Genomic DNA, 14,541 nt, shown 5'->3' on the forward strand with positions numbered 1-14,541 from the left:
CACGATCCCGAGCCCGGTTAGCTCAATCGGTAGAGCGTTGGACTTTTAATCCAACGGTCAAGGGTTCAAGACCCTTATCGGGCTGTTGGTATTTGTTTTTGCCTTTAAACTTAAATCAACGTTACTTGATAGCGTTTTGAAGCACCAACAAAGCCCGGTTAGCTCAGTCGGTAGAGCGTTGGACTTTTAATCCAACGGTCAAGGGTTCAAGTCCCTTATCGGGCTGTTGGTATTTGTTGTTGCATTTAAGTTAAATCAACGTTACTTGATAGCGTTTTGAAGCACCAACAAAGCCCGGTTAGCTCAGTCGGTAGAGCGTTGGACTTTTTATCCAACGGTCAAGGGTTTAAGTCCCTTTTCGGGCTGTTTATATTTGTTGTTGCATTGAAACTTAACTCAACGTTAGAGATAGCGTTTTGAAGCACCAACAAAGCCCGGTTAGCTCAGTCGGTAGAGCGTTGGCCTTTTAATCCAACGGACAAGGGATGTAATCCCTATCGGGCTGTTTATATTTGTTGTTCCATTTAAACTTAACTCAACGTTAGAGGATAGCGTTTTGAAACACTATCCCGAGCCCGGTTAGCTCAGTCGGTAGAGCGTTGGACTTTTAATCCAACGGTCAAGGGTTCAAGTCCCTTATCGGGCTGTTTATATTTGTTGCATTTAAACTTAACTCAACGTTAGAGGATAGCGTTTTGAACACTATCCCGAGCCCGGTTAGCTCAGTCGGTAGAGCGTTGGACTTTTAATCCAACGGTCAAGGGTTCAAGTCCCTTATCGGGCTGTTTATATTTGTTGTTGCATTGAAACTTAACTCAACGTTAGAGATAGCGTTTTGAAGCACCAACAAAGCCCGGTTAGCTCAGTGGTAGAGCGTTGGCCTTTTAATCCAACGGACAAGGGTAATCCCTATCGGGCTGTTTATAATTGTTGTTCCATTTAAACTTAACTCAACGTTAGAGGATAGCGTTTTGAAACACTATCCCGAGCCCGGTTAGCTCAGTCGGTAGAGCGTTGGACTTTTAATCCAACGGTCAAGGGTTCAAGTCCCTTATCGGGCTGTTGGTATTTGTTGTTGCATTTAAAGTTAAATCAACGTTACTTGATAGCGTTTTGAAGCACCAACAAAGCCCGGTTAGCTCAGTCGGTAGAGCGTTGGACTTTTATCCAACGGTCAAGGGTTCAAGTCCTTTTCGGGCTGTTTATATTTGTTGTTGCATTGAAACTTAACTCAACGTTAGAGAATAGCGTTTTGAAGCACCAACAAAGCCCGGTTAGCTCAGTCGGTAGAGCGTTGGCCTTTTAATCCAACGGACAAGGATGTAATCCCTACGGGCTGTTTATAATTGTTGTTCCATTTAAACTTAACTCAACGTTAGAGGATAGCGTTTTGAAACACTATCCCGAGCCCGGTTAGCTCAGTCGGTAGAGCGTTGGACTTTTAATCCAACGGTCAAGGGTTCAAGTCCCTTATCGGGCTGTTGGTATTTGTTGTTGCATTTAAAGTTAAATCAACGTTACTTGATAGCGTTTTGAAGCACCAACAAAGCCCGGTTAGCTCAGTCGGTAGAGCGTTGGACTTTTAATCCAACGGTCAAGGGTTCAAGTCCCTTATCGGCTGTTTATATTTGTTGTTCCATTTAAACTTAGCTTAACGTTAGAGGTTAGCGTTTTGAAACACGATCCCGAGCCCGGTTAGCTCAATCGGTAGAGCGTTGGACTTTTAATCCAACGGTCAAGGGTTCAAACCCTTATCGGGCTGTTGGTATTTGTTTTTGCCTTTAAAGTTAAATCAACGTTACTTGATAGCGTTTTGAAGCACCAACAAAGCCCGGTTAGCTCAGTCGGTAGAGCGTTGGACTTTTAATCCAACGGTCAAGGGTTCAAGTCCCTTATCGGGCTGTTGGTATTTGTTGTGCATTTAAGTTAAATCAACGTTACTTGATAGCGTTTTGAAGCACCAACAAAGCCCGGTTAGCTCAGTCGGTAGAGCGTTGGACTTTTAATCCACGGTCAAGGGTTAAGTCCCTTTTCGGGCTGTTTATATTTGTTGTTGCATTAAACTTAACTCAACGTTAGAGAATAGCGTTTTGAAGCACCAACAAAGCCCGGTTAGCTCAGTCGGTAGAGCGTTGGACTTTTAATCCAACGGACAAGGATGTTAATCCCTATCGGGCTGTTTATAATTGTTGTTCCATTTAAACTTAACTCAACGTTAGAGGATAGCGTTTTGAAACCAATCCCGAGCCCGGTTAGCTCAGTCGGTAGAGCGTTGGACTTTTAATCCAACGGTCAAGGGTTCAAGTCCCTTATCGGGCTGTTTATATTTGTTGTTGCATTGAAACTTAACTCAACGTTAGAGAATAGCGTTTTGAAGCACCAACAAAGCCCGGTTAGCTCAGTCGGTAGAGCGTTGGCTTTTAATCCAACGGACAAGGGATGTAATCCCTATCGGGCTGTTTATAATTGTTGTTCCATTTAAACTTAACTCAACGTTAGAGGATAGCGTTTTGAAACACTATCCCGAGCCCGGTTAGCTCAGTCGGTAGAGCGTTGGACTTTTAATCCAACGGTCAAGGGTTCAAGTCCCTTATCGGGCTGTTGGTATTTGTTGTTGCATTTAAAGTTAAATCAACGTTACTTGATAGCGTTTTGAAGCACTAACAAAGCCCGGTTAGCTCAGTCGGTAGAGCGTTGGACTTTTAATCCAACGGTCAAGGGTTCAAGTCCCTTATCGGGCTGTTTATATTTGTTGTTCCATTTAAACTTAGAACGTTAGAATAGCGTTTTGAAACACGATCCGAGCCCGGTTAGCTCATCGGTAGAGCGTTGGACTTTTAATCCAACGGTCAAGGGTTCAAGACCCTTATCGGGATGTTGGTATTTGTTTTTGCCTTTAAGTTAAATCAACGTTACTTGATAGCGTTTTGAAGCACCAACAAAGCCCGGTTAGCGCAGTCGGTAGAGCGTTGGACTTTTTATCCAACGGTCAAGGGTTTAAGTCCCTTTTCGGGCTGTTTATATTTGTTGTTGCATTGAAACTTAACTCAACGTTAGAGAATAGCGTTTTGAAGCACCAACAAAGCCCGGTTAGCTCAGTCGGTAGAGCGTTGGCCTTTTAATCCAACGGACAAGGGATGTAATCCCTATCGGGCTGTTTATAATTGTTGTTCCATTTAAACTTAACTCAACGTTAGAGGATAGCGTTTTGAAACACTATCCCGAGCCCGGTTAGCTCAGTCGGTAGAGCGTTGGACTTTCAATCCAACGGTCAAGGGTTCAAGTCCCTTATCTGGATGTTTATATTTGTTGTTGCATTGAAACTTAACTCAACGTTAGAGAATAGCGTTTTGAAGCACCAACAAAGCCCGGTTAGCTCAGTCGGTAGAGCGTTGGCCTTTTAATCCAACGGACAAGGGTTAATCCCTATCGGGCTGTTTATTGTTGTTCCATTTAAACTTAACTCAACGTTAGAGGATACCGTTATAAAAGAACAGCCCGAGCCCGGTTAGCTCAGTCGGTACAGCGTTGGACTTTTAATCCAACGGTCAAGGGTTCAAGTCCCTTATCGGTCTGTTTATATTTGTTGTTCCATTTAAACTTACTCAACGTTAGAGGATAGCGTTTTGAAACACGACGAGCCCGGTTAGCTCAGTCGGTAGAGCGTTGGACTTTTAATCCAACGGTCAAGGGTTCAAGTCCCTTATCGGGCTGTTGGTATTTGTTTTTGCCTTTAAAGTTAAATCAACGTTACTTGATAGCGTTTTGAAGCACCAACAAAGCCCGGTTAGCTCAGTCGGTAGAGCGTTGGACTTTTAATCCAACGGTCAAGGGTTCAAGTCCCTTATCGGCTGTTGGTATTTGTTGTTGCATTTAAGTTAAATCAACGTTACTTGATAGCGTTTTGAAGCACCAACAAAGCCCGGTTAGCTCAGTCGGTAGAGCGTTGGACTTTTAATCCAACGGTCAAGGGTTTTAAGTCCCTTTTCGGGCTGTTTATTGTTGTTGCATTAAACTTAACTCAACGTTAGAGATAGCGTTTTGAAGCACCAACAAAGCCCGGTTAGCTCAGTCGGTAGAGCGTTGGACTTTTAATCCAACGGTCAAGGGTTAATCCCTATCGGGCTGTTTATATTGTTGTTGCATTTAAACTTAACTCAACGTTAGAGATAGCGTTTTGAACACTATCCCGAGCCCGGTTAGCTCAGTCGGTAGAGCGTTGGACTTTTAATCCAACGGTCAAGGGTTCAAGTCCCTTATCGGGCTGTTTATTTGTTGTTGCATTTAAAGTTAACTCAACGTTAGATAGCGTTTTGAAGCACCAACAAAGCCCGGTTAGCTCAGTCGGTAGAGCGTTGGACTTTTATCCAACGGTCAAGGGTTCAAGTCCCTTTTCGGGCTGTTTATATTTGTTGTTGCATTGAAACTTAACTCAACGTTAGAGAATAGCGTTTTGAAGCACCAACGAAGCCCGGTTAGCTCAGTCGGTAGAGCGTTGGCCTTTTAATCCAACGGACAAGGGATGTAATCCCTATCGGGCTGTTTATATTGTTGTTCCATTTAAACTTAACTCAACGTTAGAGGATAGCGTTTTGAAACACTATCCCGAGCCCGGTTAGCTCAGTCGGTAGAGCGTTGGACTTTTAATCCAACGGTCAAGGGTTCAAGTCCCTTATCGGGCTGTTTATATGTTGTTGCATTTAAACTTAACTCAACGTTAGAGATAGCGTTTTGAAGCACCAACAAAGCCCGGTTAGCTCAGTCGGTAGAGCGTTGGCCTTTTAATCCAACGGACAAGGGATGTAATCCCTATCGGGCTGTTTATAATTGTTGTTCCATTTAAACTTAACTCAACGTTAGAGGATACCGTTATAAGAACACCCGAGCCCGGTTAGCTCAGTCGGTAGAGCGTTGGACTTTTAATCCAACGGTCAAGGGTTCAAGTCCCTTATCGGGCTGTTTATATTTGTTGTTCCATTTAAACTTAGCTTAACGTTAGATAGCGTTTTGAAACACATCCGAGCCCGGTTAGCTCAGTCGGTAGAGCGTTGGACTTTTAATCCAACGGTCAAGGGTTCAAGTCCCTTATCGGGATGTGGTATTTGTTTTTGCATTTAAACTTAAATCAACGTTAGATAGCGTTTTGAAGAACCAACAAAGCCCGGTTAGCTCAGTCGGTAGAGCGTTGGACTTTTAATCCAACGGTCAAGGGTTCAATCCCTTATCGGGCTGTTTATTTGTTGTTGCATTTAGAGTTAAATCAACGTTAGATAGCGTTTTGAACCAACAAAGCCCGGTTAGCTCAGTCGGTAGAGCGTTGGACTTTTAATCCAACGGTCAAGGGTTAAGTCCCTTTTCGGGCTGTTTATATTTGTTGTTGCATTAAACTTAACTCAACGTTAGAGAATAGCGTTTTGAAGCACCAACAAAGCCCGGTTAGCTCAGTCGGTAGAGCGTTGGCCTTTTAATCCAACGGACAAGGGATGTAATCCCTATCGGGCTGTTTATAATTGTTGTTCCATTTAAACTTAACTCAACGTTAGAGGATAGCGTTTTGAAAACTATCCCGAGCCGGTTAGCTCAGTCGGTAGAGCGTTGGACTTTTAATCCAACGGTCAAGGGTTCAAGTCCCTTATCGGGCTGTTTATATTTGTTGTTGCATTAAACTTAACTCAACGTTAGAGATAGCGTTTTGAAGCACCAACAAAGCCCGGTTAGCTCAGTCGGTAGAGCGTTGGACTTTTAATCCAACGGACAAGGGTTCAATCCCTTATCGGGCTGTTTATATTGTTGTTGCATTTAAACTTAACTCAACGTTAGAGGATAGCGTTTTGAAACACATCCGAGCCCGGTTAGCTCAGTCGGTAGAGCGTTGGACTTTTAATCCAACGGTCAAGGGTTCAAGTCCCTTATCGGGCTGTTTATTTGTTGTTGCATTTAAACTTAAATCAACGTTAGATAGCGTTTTGAAGCACCAACAAAGCCCGGTTAGCTCAGTCGGTAGAGCGTTGGACTTTTAATCCAACGGTCAAGGGTTCAAGTCCCTTATCGGGCTGTTTATATTTGTTGTTCCATTTAAACTTAACTCAACGTTAGAGGTAGCGTTTTGAAGCACCAACAAAGCCCGGTTAGCTCAGTCGGTAGAGCGTTGGACTTTTAATCCAACGGTCAAGGGTTCAAGCCCTTATCGGGCTGTTGGTATTTGTTGCCATTTAAAGTTAAATCAACGTTACTTGATAGCGTTTTGAAGCACCAACAAAGCCCGGTTAGCTCAGTCGGTAGAGCGTTGGACTTTTAATCCAACGGTCAAGGGTTTCAAGTCCCTTATCGGGCTGTTGGTATTTGTTGTTGCATTTAAACTTAAATCAACGTTAGATAGCGTTTTGAAGCACCAACAAAGCCCGGTTAGCTCAGTCGGTAGAGCGTTGGACTTTTTATCCAACGGTCAAGGGTTTAATCCCTATCGGGCTGTTTATATTGTTGTTGCATTTAAACTTAACTCAACGTTAGGAATAGCGTTTTGAACACCAACAAAGCCCGGTTAGCTCAGTCGGTAGAGCGTTGGACTTTTAATCCAACGGTCAAGGGTTCAATCCCTTATCGGGCTGTTTATTTGTTGTTCCATTTAAACTTAACTCAACGTTAGAGGATAGCGTTTTGAAACACACGAGCCCGTTAGCTCAGTCGGTAGAGCGTTGGACTTTTAATCCAACGGTCAAGGGTTCAAGTCCCTTATCGGGCTGTTTATATTTGTTGTTGCATTGAAACTTAACTCAACGTTAGAGGATAGTCCCTTATCGGGCTGGTTATATTTGTTTTTGCATTTAAACTTAACTCAACGTTAGAGGATAGTCCCTTATCGGGATGTTTATAGTTCCATTTAAACTTAACTCAGCGTTAGAGGATAGTCCCTTATCGGGCTGTTGTTTTAATCCAACGTTAAGGAGTCCCTTATCGGATGTTTATATTTGTGTTGCATTTAAACTTAACTCAACGTTAGAAGATAGCGTTTTGAACACAAGCCAGAGCCCGGTTAGCTCAGTCGGTAGACCGTTGGACTTTTAATCCAACGGTCAAGGGTTCAAGACCCTTTTCGGGATGTTGGTATTTGTTTTTGCATTTAAAGTTAAATCAACGTTACTTGATAGCGTTTTGAAGCACCAACAAAGCCAGGTTAGCTCACTCGGTAGAGCGTTGGACTTTTAATCCAACGGTCAAGGGTTCAAGTCCCTTTTCGGGCTGTTTATGTTGTTGCATTGAAACTTAACTCAACGTTAGAGAATAGCGTTTTGAAGCACCAACAAAGCCCGGTTAGCTCAGTCGGTAGAGCGTTGGCCTTTTAATCCAACGGACAAGGGATTAATCCCTATCGGCTGTTTATAATTGTTGTTCCATTTAAACTTAACTCAACGTTAGAGGATAGCGTTTTGAAACACTATCCCGAGCCCGGTTAGCTCAGTCGGTAGAGCGTTGGACTTTTAATCCAACGGTCAAGGGTTCAAGTCCCTTATCGGGCTGTTGGTATTTGTTGTTGCATTTAAACTTAATCAACGTTACTGGATAGCGTTTTGAAACATCAACAAAGCCCGGTTAGCTCAGTCGGTAGATCGTTGGACTTTTAATCCAACGGTCAATGGTTCAAGTCCCTTATCGGGCTGTTTATATTTGTTGTTGCATTTAAACTTAACTCAGCGTTAGAGGATAGTCCCTTATCGGGCTGTTTAAATTTTTTGTTGCATTTAAACTTAACTCAACGTTAGAGGATAGCGTTTTGAAACACGAGCCAGAGCCCGGTTAGCTCAGTCGGTAGATCGTTGGACTTTTAATCAAACGGTCAATGGTTCAAGTCCCTTATCGGGCTGTTTATATTTGTTGTTGCATTTAAACTTAACTCAGCGTTAGAGGATAGTCCCTTACCGGGCTGTTTATATTTTTTGTTGCTTTTAAACTTAACTCAAATTTAGAGGATACCGTTATAAAAAAGAACACCGCGAGCCCGGTTCGCTCAGTCGGTAGAGCGTTGGACTTTTAATCCAATGGTCAAGGGTTCAAGTCCCTTATCGGGCTGTTGGTATTTGTTGTTGCATTTAAAGTTTAATCAACGTTACTTGATAGCGTTTTGAAGCACCAACAAAGCCCGGTTAGCTCAGTCGGTAGAGCGTTGGACTTTTAATCCAACGGTCAAGGGTTCAAGTCCTGTTACGTCCTTCGGTCGTTTATTAAATGAGAAACAAGTTTATCAAAACTAAACAGATCCTAAAAAGTAGTTCAAACGTCACGGTGTAATATGAGTAACCAAAGTTGTTGTTTTACCTTCTGCCACCACTTTAAGAACTTATAGGTAAATGAAACATACTTTTATTTGTGTGTAGCTATGTGTTTATTTGTATCGCTATGTAGCAATTAAGTGCCCAATATATACGTGTGTGCTCGGAGGCGTGTCCATAACAGCTAGAATATGTTTTTACAAGTCTGTTTTTCAGAAGCATGGTTACTCCAAAACCTGGTTTAAATCAGGTGGCAATAAATGAAATCAAACGACTTGGTGGGAATATTGATGCCTATTTAACACTGGATGAGATGAAAAGTAAGCATTTAATGTATTAATCCAATAAAATGGTCAAATTTGTTACCACAAATCAGAAACTTTTATTATTGTGGTATATATGCTGTTTTAGTAAAATCTTATTATTATTAGTTCGAGAAAATTTAGTGTATCGAAATGGAAAATGGACAGGAAAGGTGGACTTTGGTGATCGCACATCCGTGGATAAATTGGCTAGTCATATTTGTGGTATGAATCTATATGCATTAGTCATAAATATATTTAATACTGACATAATTTTAAATTTAGTGATATATCTGAGATCTTTTCATAAGACCATTTCGCTTCCTTTATCCTGGTTTCCCACTACTACAACTCCAGCTTTTCAGCTGTGTTCAACATTTTGGGAGGCAGTAGGGATATGTGAAAGTAATGGTGTTAGGATTCACGCTGTGGTTGCTGATGGCGCTTCCACCAACAGAAAGTTTTTTGAATTGCTGGCAGGAAAATTTTCATCTGATACTAAGGAATTTTATGGTTGTATCAACTCATATGATACCTCTCGGAAAATATTAATATTTTCGGATTTTTGTCATTTACTGAAGGCAAGTTGCATTAAAAAATATTGTGAAATTTAGTGGTTCATAGGAATATCTAATTACAGACAACTCGTAATGGCATTTTATAGCTCAAAGCCGAGCGGAACGAAATACTTTAATAAAAGTGGCAAAGATATCTTATGGTCCCATATGGTTTCATTGTACAATTTGGATAATGCAACACTGTTAAGTAAAACCAGATTGTCTAACCTGCACATGTTATTAAATACTTACAACAAGGTAAGTGCTGCTATCAATGAAGAGTAAATTGCATAATGTGCTCCATTGCTCGACAGACATTGAGCCACAATGTGGCATGTGCTTTGGAAGATATTGAAGGGGCTGATGGCACGGCGGGAGTTTATACAATTGTTTCACAAGTATGTTATCATTTAATAAAATATTTATCAGTAACAATTAACTCAATCATTGTAACTCAGATGGTTTACCATAATAAACATCAAGCGCCCCATAACAGATTTGAAGGATGAAAATCTGTTGTGGCTGAAAGACCAGTTTATTCCTTATCTGATGGAATGGAGGGTAATAGTAGTTATTTATTTAGATTTTATATTTTTTATTTAGATTACAACCTAATTTTTGTAGAGTGAGGTGACAAACATGCACCCGGGAGAAGAGAAGCGTATTCTTGCAAAGCAAACGTTTGAAGGACTTCTCTTCAGCACCAACAACATTTTACCTTTAACAAAGCAGTTGTTGCACTATATTGATGGTGTTCCACTAGGCAACCTTACACAAGATTGCCTCGAAGCCATGTTTGGCAATCTGGTAAATTCTACATACTAATCTAAATCAGTAAGAGTATTCACTTGTATTTTTACTTTCAGAGACAATACATGCATCGGAATACAAATCCTAATATATCACAAGTTGGATACGGAATAAATGCTCTTTCAAAGAGAAGAATAATTTTTAAAATTAAAGGTGACAACACCACTGGTTCACATGGTGCAATTAATGCATGGACGAAAGTTTGTAATGATCCTTTGGGTAAAAGAAAGAAAAAAACATAAACACATAAACATTCATTTTGATATAGTGGGGTGGGGAAAATTGGGACATAAAATCAATATATATAATATATACATGACTATGATGACAGTTTTATTTTTATTTCGGATCTTTTATTTTAAAATTGTTAATAACCTATGTATAATATATATAAATATAATATGTATAATAAAGTTTATTTATATATTTTTGTTTCACAAATTGGGTAGTACTACACCTCATTGCCCTTAAACTACCTCTCGTTAATTTGTCCAAGTGCATGCGACTGAATTTCAAATATATTTGTTATAGTCATTCAGATTATAAATCTTGTTATTATATCAGTATATTATATTTGAATTACTCATTAAGGTAGAAATTATTGAATTACACATCAAATCTCTTAAAGTTTCAAATGCCTAAAAATCTCTTAAAGGCTTCAAATGCCTAAAATTTAAAAATATAGTATTGTACTTAAATTGACACCAGACTATTTTTCTCACAAAACTACAACTAATTTTATCGGACAAAAACAAACTGTAGGAAATATTTTAGCCATTTTACCAACTATTCTGAATTGATTGTTTTAAGTTCACAAACTATGATGAATTGGAGGGTCATAAATAATATGATTTAGCACGTTTATTTTAAGATAGCCTTTCTTTTCATCAATTGTAAAAAATTCTATTTAACACCGATTTTTGATAATTAAGAACAGAATCGCTTTACTGCGCTTTATATTATAATGAGAATACTATTAAATAATCTTGTAAAATCTTAGTTTATTGGGTTTCAGCAAAAAGAAATTTAAAAAAGTGTCCCACATAACTCCACTATATTATGCTTTCAATGACTTTCGTAGGGCATTCTTCGTCTTTGTCTTAGTGTTCAGTTCGTTTAATATTTTTTTTGCAAAATTATAGCTAAATATTCTCACGACCAATCCAGCAATATAGGTAGTTATTTTAGTACCATCTTCATTAGCCTCTTCCGTAACACAGTTTTGAAATTGCATGAAACAAGCATCATTTAAAACTTTGGATAGTACCCTTGTAAAGTCAATGTCATTAATCTTTTTCCCACAGTGTTCTTTATTGTGAATATAATAAATGCGTTCTATAATCTATGTTACTTCTGGTGTAGGAAAACACAACCTGGCTTTATCATGGTACTTCATTAACTTTATCCAACGGGCATCAGATATTTCCTGCACAAAATAAGGTTTGACCTTTTCAAAAATGGTCTTGTGTTTTAAGCTTGCCTTTTTTACCACATATCAACCAATATATTGTATAACTTCATGCTCTCTGCAACTTATTCCGGCGATCATGGTTTCATTCTTAGTTTCGTTAATACAAAGTATAGTTGAGTCAATAATTTTAATCATCAACTGTGCGGCATAGTGTTGCGGATACTGTAAAATATTTGATGCTTTCCTTGATAGTTCCGGATATTGACTGTATAAGGTATTTTCACTTTTATTTTTTATGTAGTCCTGAGATAAGGTATCTATTAATTTGACGGCTTCGGAAGTGGGAGTTAGGGAAGAAAGACCATCAGGGCATTTGACACCAATCTTAAAAAGAGATTGAACAGCACTGTTGAATATTTTAAAAACTAAGTCATTATTAAAGTTGGTTTCAATGACAGTGTCTTCGGCAGCATGTCTTCTCCTATTACTGCTTGTTGGCTGATTGCATATCTCATCTGCTGGGTTAATTTGCTAAACTTCAGCATCTGGTAATTGGTCCCAATCCTCTATTATATCTTTTATAAAAGCTGCGTCCATTTTAAATATTTACAAAAGAATATTTTACTAAAGAAACTGCAAAACTTGAGTGAATCTTGAGTGAAATAAATTTTACTAAAGAAACTGCAAAACTTGAGTGAAGGTAAGGAGCGTTTTAGCTAAACAGTAAAGTTGGTAATTCTTTTACTTTAACTCGGATTAGTTTATACATTTTTCTACGTACAATTTCGGCTTGGCACTTGGATACCTTTGTTTTTCCACAGAGGTAATTAAGCACCTTCTAATAAAACAAAAGAAACAACGTCGTTGATGCAACTTGTTGATCGAAACAGGCGCAAGCACTTTACACCATAACTGTCTGTTATTGTATATGGCGGGGCGAACTCTACCCGCGCAATTCAACCGTGACGAATCTGACCTGCCATCTTTTGGTTTATATTGAATTTAAAGTTGGTTTAAAATGACGAAATTCTTCTCCAAAAAGCTCATTTTAAAGCTAGTCACGGTCTTTATACAATTTAAATGTTTGCTTGTTGTCTGAAAGCTTTTTATGAACATAAATCGACATTAAGCTTAAATCACGTGACTGAAACTTTCATTCTTGGTAGAGTATTCTTTGATGTCATTCAATGTCGTAACGTCACACGTGACTCACCGAATACCGTCTGGTGGCGCTATAACAAGAAAGTATTGGGGACCTAACGTAATATCATAACAAGTCCCTTATCGGGCTGTTTATATTTGTTGTTCCATTTAAACTTAGCTTAACGTTAGAGGATAGCGTTTTGAAACACGATCCCGAGCCCGGTTAGCTCATTCGGTAGAGCGTTGGACTTTTAATCCAACGGTCAAGGGTTCAAGACCCTTATCGGGATGTTGGTATTTGTTTTTGCATATAAAGTTAAATCAACGTTACTTGATAGCGTTTTGAATCACCAACAAAGCCCGGTTAGCTCAGTCGGTAGAGCGTTGGACTTTTAATCCAACGGTCAAGGGTTCAAGTCCCTTATCGGGCAGTTGGTATTTGTTGTTGCATTTAAAGTTAAATCAACGTTACTTGATAGTGTTTTGAAGCACCAACAAAGCCCGGTTAGCTTAGTCGGTAGAGCGTTGGACTTTTTATCCAACGGTCAAGGGTTCAAGTCCCTTTTCGGGCTGTTTATATTTGTTGTTGCATTGAAACTTAACTCAACGTTAAAGAATAGCGTTTTGAAGCACCAACAAAGCCCGGTTAGCTCAGTCGGTAGAGCGTTGGCCTTTTAATCCAACGGACAAGGGATGTAATCCCTATCGGGCTGATTATAATTGTTGTTCCATTTAAACTTAACTCAACGTTAGAGGATAGTGTTTTATACACTATCCCGAGCCCGGTTAGCTCAGTCGGTAGAGCGTTGGATTTTAATCCAACGGTCAAGGGTTCAAGTCCCTTATCGGGCTGTTGGTATTTGTTGTTGCATTTAAACTCTAATCAACGTTACTAGATAGCGTTTTGAAGCACCAACAAAGCCCGGTTAGCTCAGTCGGTAGATCGTTGGACTTTTAATCCAACGGTCAATGGTTCAAGTCCCTTATCGGGCTGTTTATATTTGTTGTTTCATTTAAACTTAACTCAGCGTTAGAGGATAGTCCCTTATCGGGCTGTTTATATTTTTTGCTGCATTTAAACTTAACTCAACGTTAGAGGATAGCGTTTTGAAACACGAGCCAGAGCCCGGTTAGCTCAGTCGGTAGACCGTTGGACTTTTAATCCAACGGTCCATGGTTCAAGTCCCTTATCGGGCTGTTTATATTTTTTGTTGCTTTTAAACTTAACTCAACGTTAGAGGATACCGTTATAAACGAACATCCCGAGCCCGGTTAGCTCAGTCGGTAGAGCGTTGGACTTTTAATCCAACGGTCAAGGGTTCAAGTCCCTTATCGGGCTGTTTATATTTGTTGTTGCATTAAAACTTAACTCAACATTAGAGAATAGCGTTTTGAAGCACCAACAAAGCCCGGTTAGCTCAGTCGGTAGAGCGTTGGCCTTTTAATCCAACGGACAAGGGATGTAATCCCTATCGGGCTGTTTATAATTGTTGTTCCATTTAAACTTAACTCAACGTTAGAGGATAGCGTTTTGAAACACTATCCCGAGCCCGGTTAGCTCAGTCGGTAGAGCGTTGGAGTTTTAATCCAACGGTCAAGGGTTCAAGTCCCTTATCGGGCTGTTGGTATTTGTTGTTGCATTTAAAGTTAAATCAACGTTACTTGATAGCGTTTTGTAGCACCAACAAAGCCCGGTTAGCTCAGTCGGTAGAGCGTTGGGCTTTTAATCCAACTGTCAAGGGTTCAAGTCCCTTATCGGGCTGTTGGTATTTGTTGTTGCATTTAAAGTTAAATCAACGTTACTTGATAGCGTTTTGAAGCACCAACAAAGCCCGGTTAGCTCAGTCGGTAGAGCGTTGGATTTTTATCCAACGGTCAAGGGTTCAAGTCCCTTTTCGGGCTGTTTATATTTGTTGTTGCATTGAAACTTAACTCAACGTTAGATGATAGCGTTTTGAAACACGAGCCAGAGCCCGGTTAGCTCAGTCGGTAGACCGTTGGACTTTTAATCCAACGGTCAATGGTTCAAGTCCCTTATCGGGCTGTTTATA

At 39.8% G+C, this 14,541-nt stretch overlaps 2 protein-coding genes and 18 non-coding genes across 20 annotated transcripts; all 20 read left to right on the forward strand.

Annotated features, from left to right (window-relative positions):
• The first annotated feature begins 152 nt into the window (after window positions 1-152).
• Trnak-uuu (transfer RNA lysine (anticodon UUU)) lies at window positions 153-225 on the forward strand. Its single transcript has one exon. It is a non-coding gene; the product is annotated as a tRNA-Lys (tRNA).
• Window positions 226-573: 348 nt separating this feature from the next.
• Window positions 574-646, forward strand: Trnak-uuu (transfer RNA lysine (anticodon UUU)). The gene has a single exon. It is a non-coding gene; the product is annotated as a tRNA-Lys (tRNA).
• A 65-nt stretch (window positions 647-711) lies between these two features.
• On the forward strand, window positions 712-784 carry Trnak-uuu (transfer RNA lysine (anticodon UUU)). The gene has a single exon. It is a non-coding gene; the product is annotated as a tRNA-Lys (tRNA).
• A 204-nt stretch (window positions 785-988) lies between these two features.
• Trnak-uuu (transfer RNA lysine (anticodon UUU)) lies at window positions 989-1,061 on the forward strand. The gene has a single exon. It is a non-coding gene; the product is annotated as a tRNA-Lys (tRNA).
• A 346-nt stretch (window positions 1,062-1,407) lies between these two features.
• Trnak-uuu (transfer RNA lysine (anticodon UUU)) lies at window positions 1,408-1,480 on the forward strand. The gene has a single exon. It is a non-coding gene; the product is annotated as a tRNA-Lys (tRNA).
• A 349-nt stretch (window positions 1,481-1,829) lies between these two features.
• Window positions 1,830-1,902, forward strand: Trnak-uuu (transfer RNA lysine (anticodon UUU)). Its single transcript has one exon. It is a non-coding gene; the product is annotated as a tRNA-Lys (tRNA).
• A 344-nt stretch (window positions 1,903-2,246) lies between these two features.
• Window positions 2,247-2,319, forward strand: Trnak-uuu (transfer RNA lysine (anticodon UUU)). The gene has a single exon. It is a non-coding gene; the product is annotated as a tRNA-Lys (tRNA).
• Window positions 2,320-2,527: 208 nt separating this feature from the next.
• Window positions 2,528-2,600, forward strand: Trnak-uuu (transfer RNA lysine (anticodon UUU)). The gene has a single exon. It is a non-coding gene; the product is annotated as a tRNA-Lys (tRNA).
• A 68-nt stretch (window positions 2,601-2,668) lies between these two features.
• Window positions 2,669-2,741, forward strand: Trnak-uuu (transfer RNA lysine (anticodon UUU)). The gene has a single exon. It is a non-coding gene; the product is annotated as a tRNA-Lys (tRNA).
• An 899-nt stretch (window positions 2,742-3,640) lies between these two features.
• On the forward strand, window positions 3,641-3,713 carry Trnak-uuu (transfer RNA lysine (anticodon UUU)). The gene has a single exon. It is a non-coding gene; the product is annotated as a tRNA-Lys (tRNA).
• Window positions 3,714-4,193: 480 nt separating this feature from the next.
• Trnak-uuu (transfer RNA lysine (anticodon UUU)) lies at window positions 4,194-4,266 on the forward strand. The gene has a single exon. It is a non-coding gene; the product is annotated as a tRNA-Lys (tRNA).
• Window positions 4,267-4,609: 343 nt separating this feature from the next.
• Window positions 4,610-4,682, forward strand: Trnak-uuu (transfer RNA lysine (anticodon UUU)). The gene has a single exon. It is a non-coding gene; the product is annotated as a tRNA-Lys (tRNA).
• Window positions 4,683-4,885: 203 nt separating this feature from the next.
• Window positions 4,886-4,958, forward strand: Trnak-uuu (transfer RNA lysine (anticodon UUU)). Its single transcript has one exon. It is a non-coding gene; the product is annotated as a tRNA-Lys (tRNA).
• Window positions 4,959-5,846: 888 nt separating this feature from the next.
• Window positions 5,847-5,919, forward strand: Trnak-uuu (transfer RNA lysine (anticodon UUU)). The gene has a single exon. It is a non-coding gene; the product is annotated as a tRNA-Lys (tRNA).
• A 63-nt stretch (window positions 5,920-5,982) lies between these two features.
• On the forward strand, window positions 5,983-6,055 carry Trnak-uuu (transfer RNA lysine (anticodon UUU)). The gene has a single exon. It is a non-coding gene; the product is annotated as a tRNA-Lys (tRNA).
• Window positions 6,056-7,444: 1,389 nt separating this feature from the next.
• On the forward strand, window positions 7,445-7,517 carry Trnak-uuu (transfer RNA lysine (anticodon UUU)). Its single transcript has one exon. It is a non-coding gene; the product is annotated as a tRNA-Lys (tRNA).
• A 493-nt stretch (window positions 7,518-8,010) lies between these two features.
• LOC149723687 (uncharacterized) lies at window positions 8,011-9,477 on the forward strand. Its single transcript, XM_089893494.1, has 3 exons — window positions 8,011-8,587; window positions 8,699-8,794; window positions 8,855-9,477. Exons 1-3 carry the CDS (start codon window positions 8,488-8,490, stop codon window positions 9,181-9,183), a joined length of 525 nt encoding a protein of 174 aa, XP_089749620.1. The 5' UTR covers window positions 8,011-8,487; the 3' UTR covers window positions 9,184-9,477.
• Window positions 9,478-9,543: 66 nt separating this feature from the next.
• LOC149723688 (uncharacterized) lies at window positions 9,544-10,626 on the forward strand. The gene is made up of 3 exons (XM_089893495.1): window positions 9,544-9,687; window positions 9,751-9,933; window positions 9,993-10,626. The coding sequence occupies exons 1-3, from the start codon at window positions 9,676-9,678 to the stop codon at window positions 10,176-10,178; spliced, it is 381 nt and encodes a 126-aa protein (XP_089749621.1). The 5' UTR covers window positions 9,544-9,675; the 3' UTR covers window positions 10,179-10,626.
• Window positions 10,627-12,848: 2,222 nt separating this feature from the next.
• Window positions 12,849-12,921, forward strand: Trnak-uuu (transfer RNA lysine (anticodon UUU)). Its single transcript has one exon. It is a non-coding gene; the product is annotated as a tRNA-Lys (tRNA).
• Window positions 12,922-13,756: 835 nt separating this feature from the next.
• Window positions 13,757-13,829, forward strand: Trnak-uuu (transfer RNA lysine (anticodon UUU)). Its single transcript has one exon. It is a non-coding gene; the product is annotated as a tRNA-Lys (tRNA).
• Window positions 13,830-14,541: the final 712 nt, after the last annotated feature.

Source organism: Ciona robusta, unplaced genomic scaffold, assembly GCF_009617815.1.
Source record: "Ciona robusta unplaced genomic scaffold, ASM961781v2 AP042744.1".
NCBI classification, from domain to species: domain Eukaryota; kingdom Metazoa; phylum Chordata; class Ascidiacea; order Phlebobranchia; family Cionidae; genus Ciona; species Ciona robusta.

Excerpts from the sequence above, each read along its gene's own strand:
- LOC149723687 (XM_089893494.1), top strand. The coding sequence starts at position 8,488 with ATGGTTACTCCAAAACCTGGTTTAAATCAGGTGGCAATAAATGAAATC. Across the intron at positions 8,588-8,698 it reads AACACTGGATGAGATGAAAA|TTCGAGAAAATTTAGTGTAT; the intron begins GTAAGCATTTAA and ends TATTATTATTAG. Across the intron at positions 8,795-8,854 it reads ATTGGCTAGTCATATTTGTG|TGATATATCTGAGATCTTTT; the intron begins GTATGAATCTAT and ends TTTTAAATTTAG.
- LOC149723688 (XM_089893495.1), top strand. Across the intron at positions 9,934-9,992 it reads AAGCCATGTTTGGCAATCTG|AGACAATACATGCATCGGAA; the intron begins GTAAATTCTACA and ends TTTTACTTTCAG.